The sequence below is a fragment of the Toxoplasma gondii genome, chromosome XI, assembly GCF_000006565.2.
Source record: "Toxoplasma gondii ME49 chromosome XI, whole genome shotgun sequence".
NCBI classification, from domain to species: domain Eukaryota; phylum Apicomplexa; class Conoidasida; order Eucoccidiorida; family Sarcocystidae; genus Toxoplasma; species Toxoplasma gondii.
In genome coordinates this window covers 5,947,226-5,955,844 of record NC_031479.1, presented here as the reverse complement: position 1 = coordinate 5,955,844, position 8,619 = coordinate 5,947,226, and the positions used below count along the sequence as shown (strand labels likewise).

The 8,619-nt window shown below is 52.0% G+C and overlaps 2 protein-coding genes across 2 annotated transcripts; one reads left to right on the top strand and one right to left on the bottom strand.

Annotated features, from left to right (window-relative positions):
- The first annotated feature begins 38 nt into the window (after window positions 1–38).
- Window positions 39–2,724, top strand: TGME49_216700 (hypothetical protein). The gene is made up of 2 exons (XM_002370937.2): window positions 39–1,231; window positions 1,978–2,724. The coding sequence occupies exons 1-2, from the start codon at window positions 275–277 to the stop codon at window positions 2,338–2,340; spliced, it is 1,320 nt and encodes a 439-aa protein (XP_002370978.2). The 5' UTR covers window positions 39–274; the 3' UTR covers window positions 2,341–2,724.
- Window positions 2,725–3,657: 933 nt separating this feature from the next.
- On the bottom strand, window positions 3,658–8,574 carry TGME49_216710 (transporter, major facilitator family protein). The gene is made up of 2 exons (XM_018779745.1): window positions 6,937–8,574; window positions 3,658–6,433 (listed from the first exon to the last, which is right to left on the bottom strand). Exons 1-2 carry the CDS (start codon window positions 7,174–7,176, stop codon window positions 4,532–4,534), a joined length of 2,142 nt encoding a protein of 713 aa, XP_018635259.1. The 5' UTR covers window positions 7,177–8,574; the 3' UTR covers window positions 3,658–4,531.
- Window positions 8,575–8,619: the final 45 nt, after the last annotated feature.

The following is an 8,619-nucleotide window of genomic DNA, read 5'->3' as shown; positions in this document are numbered from 1 at the left end:
CCCGAGAGTGTCTCCTTGGAACCCAGAGGGATCTCTTCTTCACATTTCGTACAACAAGTTGTTTTCTCTCCTCAGATGTTGCCGCAGAGAAGTCAGAGAGCAGAGAAAATGTGACTCTGTGTTCTTCTCTCAACACACAGGGAGGCCGCTGCAGTACAGGGCCTCTGCTCTTGTCGGTGTCTTCTGAGAAATCCTCTTTCCCTCGCTTCCTTGCTTTTTTCTCCGCTTTCACTTCACCTTATTTTCCGTGGTACTTTCGAGGTCGCGTTGATGCATGTCTGCTCGCGTTTGGAAATCCAGCGCAACCGGAGACAGCCAGGAACCCCCGAGAGAGAGAGAGACCCCAGAGTCCCGTTCTCTTCGCTTTCTCGGCCTTGTGCCGATCTTCATTTCTTTCGGTTTTTTTGGAACTTCATTTTCTCCCGATTTTCACCTCTGTCAGACTTATATCTTGGATTTTTTCCGAATTTTTTCGGATTTCCTTTCTTTCGGACTTTCGTTGTTCTGGATTCTCACTTTTTTTTGTGCAGACATGAATGCAGTCAGGCCGTCGTTTGCAGTGCTTCAGCTGTGTCTGGCCTTTGGTCTCTCCGCCCAAGTTTTTCCCTCTGCTTGTCTGTCTGTTCGTGGAGACTTCAAGGGAAGACTTCTTCTCGAGCAGAATGCACCTTCTGTCCAATCTCACTCGTCTCTCCTGTCTCCCTTTCCTCTTGCCTTTGTCTCACCGTCCTCTTTCACGCCACCACGGCGAGTACCTTCTATCTCTGCTTCCTCTCCCTCTTCTTCCTCTTCCTCCTCCCCATCCTTTTTTTCTCCTTTTCCTTCCTCGTATCCCTTCTTTTCTTCATCTTCTTCGTCTTCGGTCTCTTCTCTGTCTGCTTCCCCGTGGTTTTCTTCTTCGGCTGCCTCTTCTGCCTCAGCTCTCCACCGCTTTCGCAGCTGGAGCGCCTCTGGCGCGCTGCCGGCTTTTTTCAGAGGAGATGAGAAGGAACGGCGAGGGAGAGAGGAACGCGGCAAACAGCGGAGAGAGGCGGCAAGCAGCAACTCCTCTTTTCAACCGAGAGAAGCCTCACGCGATGTAACACTGGACGTCTTGGCGGCGCCACATACGCTCTTGCGTCTTCCTGCGCATCCCGAGGCAGACTGGCAGGCGAAAGAGACAAAGGAACTTGCCAAGGACTTACTCGCTGTCATGTACAGAGACGGAGGAGTAGGCCTCGCTGCTCCTCAGGTGAGAACCTGCATGCAACCCTCCCGCAGAAACGAAACACACCCAACTGTCCTCTCGCTCTCGCTCACCTTCGATCCTCGACAGGCGATACTTCACAAGTCTCGGTGTCCTGATGGTATGACACACACACACGCATTCGCATATACATATATATATATATATATATATGTATATATGTAGATTTACAAGTATGGACTCCATGGCGTTTTCTCTTTGTCATTCAGAGCTGTATGTGTGAATCTGTTTGGTGTCTTCTTCAAGTGAAGTAGTCCTTTGTGTATATGTTGATTCGAGTGTATGGCTTTTTTTCGTGAATTCTAGATCGACGAAAAAAAACGCGTCCAGACTTCTTCAGCAGGACAGGCCTTGATTGACATATACGTCCTGTGTGGCCGAAACTAGAGACCTTCGAAACGTTTGAGAATTGGCGAAGATTCGGGTGTGTCTATGTCGTGCTTGAACTGCGAAGCATCTATGAGTCCATTTCCCCACAGAAAACCTAGATGCTTTTTCACTCTTTTTCACCGTTTACACAGCGTACTTCCTGCCCTCTTCTTCTCTACAGAAAGCCTCGATGTGTTTCCATTCTCTTTCCGCTGCTTCACGTGTAAACGTCATCTGGATCCGTTCTAATGGTAACCTGCCGCAGAGCATCGGACCGAAGATAGTCTGCTGTGTCACTCGGTTCCTGGAGAAAAGGCTTGACTTGAAGGTACGAAACGTCTCGCTCGTGGTTTGCTTCGCAGGTGGGCGTCAGTGTGCAGATGATTGTGTGGAACCCAACCGGCGACGTCCGAGAGTCTTCTCGCGAGCGGGTGTTTCTGAATCCTCGGCTTCTCTCGCTTTACGGTCCCCTGGTCTCTGACGTCGAAGGCTGCCTTTCTGTCCCTGGAGTATTTGCGCCCGTAGAAAGGCCGCTGCATGCACGCGTGCGTTACACCAGTCTTGAAGGGATTCAACGCGAGGCGACTTTGTCGGGGCTGGAGGCGCGAGTTGTCCAACACGAAATCGACCATCTCCACGGCATTCTTTTTGTAGACAGAGTCCACAGAGGTGAACGCAGCGCACACACAGCGTTTACTTTTGCTGGTGGCGAGAAAACTATGTAGAAAGGATCTCGAGACGCATTCTCCGCATCTCTATCCATGCGCATGTATATAGGGATCTGTTCATACCGATGTGTAGGGGCAGTGTTATCTGTGAAGCGGTGGCCGTCAAAGGCATCCTGTGTGAGGACTGTTGGCGCGCAGCACTCGTGCATGGCATTTTATGGAAGCACACTTAGACCCGCTGGGGTATCCCGTTTCCAACGATGCCTGAGAATTGCGTGATTTGTCGTTTTTTAACGGGGAAGGGAAGTAGCCGTGAAACCAAGAGTCATACAGTTCGTTGCGTTCCCTACATGCACCGGCTGTGCAGTGGCGCGCTCGGCAGCTGAGATGGTGGAGAGTCCGAGAACCGGTGATTTTTGTGGGATCGATGGTGCATACGGGGTTGCATGCGGACCGCAGGAGCCTGCCGGACGGTGTGGCAGGTTTGCGGGAGAGCGACGAGCCTCTTTCTGTGGTCGAGTTTCATGTTTAGCGTCTGTCGAGGGAAAACGCGGCTTGGCTTGTTTGACTTTACGAAACACGCATGTCACGCGCCTTCTTGGCACTCTCAGCCGCCAGAGTTCGCTCTCGCCGTCGAAAGGGGAGTGGCAGCTCTGAAGCGAAGGGTTTTCTGCGAGAAAGATTGTGGCGACAAGAGAAATCCGAAAGGCCTGGGCGAGACGACTCGGGTAGACTCGCTTTGCTTCCTTTTGTAGTCAGCGTAGCGAGGACCAACACTCACGGTTTCGAGATTCTGGACGAATAGTTTCGATGACACCTTCCCAGCACTGACTGTTTCTTACGACTGTACGGAACGCAACAAAAACCTCCACACGAAGAACTTGATATTCTCTTTCCGCGCGGTAGACCCTCAGTCAACGAGTGGAGGCAGTTCGTGGGACACAACTTCGTTTCCACCCTGTTTTCGTTCGCATGGGCTCGTCGTAACAGGAAAGGGCGCTTCACAAGCTATGCATGCATCTGTACAGGTCGGTACAAGTTCGGATTTTCTAGATGCCCGTAAACGTTCTGCATGCAGTGGCGGTGTCTAGAGATATCTTTCGCCTTTGGGGGTTAGCCAAAGAGATGCTGGCTTTGTATGTGACATTGTTGTGAGAAGAATCAGTGCAGCTACAACAGAGAAATGCAGGGGATGGCGCCTATTGATGACCGAACGACCTGTGACCTAGGCGAAATTGACAGTTGCTTCGGAAGGGGTACTCCAAAACCCTAATAGATGAAATGAGTAAGGACTGTGCACTTTGTGTCGACGGTTGTGATGTCGACAGAGACGTGAATCGACCAAGACCTCCGAGACCTTCTAAATCAGTCACCCTCGATTGGAAAATGGTTATCAGTTTTGGTGGGAACTGACTGAGATGAAGGCGGCAAGTGTGACGACACTTCCCTAGGAATTAAAACGAATTTAGAGTCACACACACCGTGGGCAATGAACAGACGGGAAAAAGCTTCGGTTCTTGCGTGGGCAGGAAGCAAGCCACTTCGCAAGAGTTCGAACGCCACACGCTGCCACAGTCAAAGTCGGCACCTGCTCGATTTTTCATTTCATGTATCCCTTGGTGTGTCGACCACGCAATCACCGGTCTCTGAGCGTTTTGCCTTCTTGAATCGAAGTCCATCTTCACTGCAGACGGTATGGGGAAACGGCACTTGCCACCTCGAAGGACGTCCAGGAAATATGATACAGCGAAACTAAGTTGGGTCCTCACGCAAAGAAAAAGGTTAAAAGCAGAGAACACGGGAACTCCGCCCGGAAACGTTCAAGCAACGTCCGATTCTGAAAGGAAAAGCAGCTCTTTTCGGTGATTCGCAGCCTTCACGATTGTCCTCGACGCGTGAAAAAACAAACATAATTACGTGTGTCTCTATGACTGCCCTGAATGCGGTATACGTGTCTAATCTTCTGAAGGCGTATAGCGAGCCTCGTTCCTTATTTGTTTTTGTCACAGAAAGTGCTGAAAAGCCCTTTCGGTCACGAAAACGTCAAAGGGGTATATGTCGAGAGCTGCTCCGTCATCCTTGTACGCGGCACCTCAACCCGGTGGTTTGATTTTTGCTGAATGCTTCAAAGCATTTCTTTCCTGTAAGTAGAGTCTCGGTAGTAGTCTGGGTTTGACGATGTAAAAACAAACTGCTTTAAGTGGTAGCTCTTCATCACTCCCACGTCCCTGGCTGTTCTGCGCGCGCGTTAGTTGGCGTTGGAGAGTCGATGCTGCAAACGCGCGACCTTGGTTTTTGTTGGAACTCGTCCTGTCTTCTTTTTGCGCCAATGGACGAAGAGCAGGAGAAAGAAGTTGAATCCAAAGCCGCCAACAAAACTCAGGAGAGCAGGCCGGAAGCCGTTCCGGACGGAATATTCCATAATGGGGTTCGCAGCCAGGGACGTGGCGCCAGCGGCTGAGCAGAGAAGGCCAATCAGTTTCCCCTGGTTTTCCTCTTCAAACGTTTCTGCGACGTAGCAGCAGATTTGGCAGACGAGGAAAGACAACTGGAAAGCAGCGAGGAGTGACGCCGCAAACTGAAGCGCCTCCGCCGCGGGAATGGTTGGAACCATCACGAAGGTGAAACTCAACAGTCCGCATAAATTGCAGATATACATGACGGGCAAGATTCCCCAGACATCGGCGATGTGACCAAACAGTGGGCACGGGACAAAGGAGAAGATCTGAATGATCCGGTTCGCTGCGTACGCGTCGGGCATGAGGTGCCTGGCCGACGGGATAAAGAACACGACGCCCGTCAACACCAAACAGAAGAATGGAACGATCGGCAAAAACACGGATGAACAGATGTCCCTGCGCAACGCTATGAGGTGGTGCCACACTTTCTCAGAGAAGGTATCACACGGACGAGTTTGTCGAGGTCGGCCAAGGGATGGCCTCGGTCGCACAGTGACTGGACAGTTTCTGTAGTCCGCATGCGGCTGAGCTGTATTAAGCGCTTCGTTTTCCTCATTCTGATTTGCACGTCCACTCGCACTGTCACCTACCGCCCCCGTAGCTGGAGGAAGGGAGGCAAGGACAGGAAGAGAAGGCTTCTCTTCACACGACGGAGGCGGCACTGCGACTGCAGTATACGAAACCTCCCTGTCTTGTCGGCCCGTGTCTTGTTCCACTTCACCCTCCTGAGGCTCCGGATCCTCGAAACTTTCCCCAAGCCCGCTGGATGCGAGTCGGAGTTCGCTCTGCATGGCAACACCACACCCGCCTGCCAGAGGCTGATCGCGCAGACGTTGGGCATACGGTTTGTACGGAGATGGCCAAGGACGGCGCGGGACGATAAACAGGGCGACCAAGAGTGAAATCCCTAGACACACGCATGCAAAGACGCAGAAAATCAACCTGTGGTGAACTGCTCCCCCGCTGTGGAAGTATACCGAACGGATCGCAATAGGGACGACGAAGGCGCACGACAACGCTGCCCCCAAGACTGCCTTCACGGTGGCCACGTGCCCTGGAAAGAGATTCGCTCCCGAAAGAAGCGGAAAGTAGGTTGTATCGAGGCCTGCGCCGATAAACAGGCAAGCTGGGATGTATGTGGAAAGGTTCTCATTTGCTACGGCGAGAAGAATCCAGCCAGTCATGCCGAAGAGCAGCCCGACCACAGCGGTTGCCTTGGGTCCGATGAAATCGAGGAGTGCACCTCCGATGAAGGAGAAAAAAAAGTGGCTTGCTGCAGTAATTGTAAAAAGGCGGTTAACTTCTGCCTCCTGATTCTCGCACTTAGCCGTCCCGTCGCCAGTCAGTGGCAAGTCTGGCGCTGTCGAGACCCCCCCACAAAGCCACTCAAACGCCCCTGCCCTGAAAAGAACGTCTGCTATCGGTGTCCAGTTGATGTACGCGGGTCCCGAGAAAACGCAGTACACACAGTAAAGACCTAACACAGTCCACCGAGAGAGGCCAAAAGCGATGCCGGGAGCCGAGAGCGAAGCCGAGCCCTGAAAATCCCTCGCCTCCTCCGAATATGCCATGGAAACGTGCTGCCATTCTCGACTTCCTGTACTTCTTGCGCGTGACGAAGTCACTGACGCACAAGTACCCTTCTGGGAAAGTGACTCCGTCTCCTTCCTACTGGTGTGGATGTACCCATCCTGGTGACAAAACGGACAGAGAGACGAACGATAAACAACGAAATGTCGAAACCAAGCCACAGTCAGCGGAGGCTCTCACCAACCGCTTAATGGTGAAAAACATTCTCCAGCGAACATGTTCTCAGCACTTGGTTTCTCAAAACGTGGATGCGTGTCCGCGTAGGAACACCACAGTCCGCCAACAGTCGGTCCAGCCAACGCGCCCTCCACGAATCCTAAACGGTGAGAGAATCTGTGGCTATGCCAGTTGGAGAACGCTAACGTAATGTCACGTCTGTCGCCTTCGGCTCACAAGCAAACCCGACAAGCACTGAGTGCCGCTGCCAAAACAGTTCCTGCAACGGAGCATTGCTGCGGCAAAGATAGTCCCCTGGAGCTCGCTATGCACTGACTGTGTTTCGTCCCAACTAGTACTTGAACACATAACCGGGAATTGAGAGGTCGCCCTTTAAAACGCTCTGTATACATAGTCTCTCACTTCATGACCAGCCCTGTTGACTTGCCTGTTCCTTTGGCGGGGCACTTGGAACACTACTTCGATGGTCCGGACTCGACGTGCAGGCGTTTCGAGGATCACTTGGATATATCGCGGATGGTGGAGTAGAGACGCGGAGATACCGGTTGTCGGGCCGTTCGTTGAAGCCGGGAGGAAAACCGATCGACTCGACGCCAATAACGGCTGCTTCAGAGACCGAGAATATTGATGCTTTTGTGACTGCTGAGACTCTTGGCTGCAGGGCCATTTACGGAAACACAGAGACGAAAAAGCCGAAAAGTGTTGTCGCTACAGGCATGGACGTTTCAACTAACTTTCGTTTCGGTGAAACGGGAGCTTCGTTGCCGGACCCGAAACGACCAAAAGCGAGGTCACACACGGCAGCCGCTTGCAGGTGAGCCGATTTAGCGATTATCCTCTCCTCTCGACAAAACATGCGCGCTGGTCGACCTGACGGAAAATGGAATGTGTCAAGCCGTTTCGGAATCAAAGTTTTCTAGACAGACGGAGTTTTTATCACAGAAACAAAACAAGACTGCCCTGGATTATGTTAGTAAGCAGTAACAGTCGAAACGGGTCTGGAATAGACAGCTCGGCAGGGGGCCCCAACTGTCTCGCTTACGGTTCTGAAGGGCAAAGCGAACGAAAACGGAGGTGAATGAAGCGTTCAGAATACCAAGTAACCCCGAGAACGCTCGCGATAAAGACGCCACAAGCTCTTTGCTGCTCCGTCACACTTTTCATTTCTGAAAGACCTCACAGAAAGGTGAATAATCGTGTCACACAAGTTCTGAATGCTTGGACGCCTGCTTCGACGTTCATCTCTATCGTTCACAGACACCTCATGGTCGCCGTAACTTGAACGCGGTACGCCGCTCACGGAGGTAGACGATAGAGGAGTACGAAGGCAGGGACAGTACCGCATTTAAAAAGAGAGCAAACACAATGGTCTTGCCTGTTAGCGTTCGTTGCATCATCGAAGCGGGCAAGCGTTGGTGTGGCCTCGCTTGTTGTGACGAAAAATTTCACATAGCTGGCGAACGGCTGCTAGTGGTCGACCGGGCTAACGTCAATTTCTTTTCAAGCCACAACGCATGCGTCAGTGCTCACGCGTTACCCTGGTGAGTTGTCAATTTATTTAAGAGAGGCTTCTTTTCAGCTGTCACACCAGAGGCGATACAGCGGTGGAAACGGCTGCTCTCTTCTCGATATAGATGATCGGTGTTCCGTCGAGCAAGGGGCCCTAACTAGCTTGAACGCTGTTCCCGCTGGCCTCTTCCTCTGTGTCCCCCGGGACCGGTGAACTTCAGACCAAGAACAGTCAGCTGTCACCCGGCATGCGACGAAGATCTTAAGGCGTGAAAAAGCTGCGTGGGCGTAGACAAACGGTTCCTGCGGCAGCAGTGCAGAAGCATCCACTCTTATCGTTGGGGGCGGGACTTACAGCGAACTTAGCTAATCTGTGTGTCTCAAGAGAGAGACCGACCCTTTGTGAGAACGTACCCCGCTAAACCTGTATTGCAGTTGAGAGTGAAAGAAATGAGAGAGGATTAGGCAAGTCACGAACAGCCAGACTAACTCCCCACGAGCAGCTCCTAAAAACGACTCAAGGACAGCACAGGGATGCTGACGTGCTTCATGATTGAGGTGGCAGACAAAGCAGCGCTGCCTACAATACATATCAAAAATT

Bases quoted from the DNA above. Each gene is read 5' to 3' on its own strand.
- TGME49_216700 (XM_002370937.2), top strand. From the start codon at position 275: ATGTCTGCTCGCGTTTGGAAATCCAGCGCAACCGGAGACAGCCAGGAA. The intron at 1,232-1,977 runs GTGAGAACCTGC...TTTGCTTCGCAG, and splicing joins TAGGCCTCGCTGCTCCTCAG to GTGGGCGTCAGTGTGCAGAT.
- TGME49_216710 (XM_018779745.1), bottom strand. From the start codon at position 7,176: ATGGCCCTGCAGCCAAGAGTCTCAGCAGTCACAAAAGCATCAATATTC. The intron at 6,434-6,936 runs GCAAGTCAACAG...TTTTGTCACCAG, and splicing joins GTGCCCCGCCAAAGGAACAG to GATGGGTACATCCACACCAG.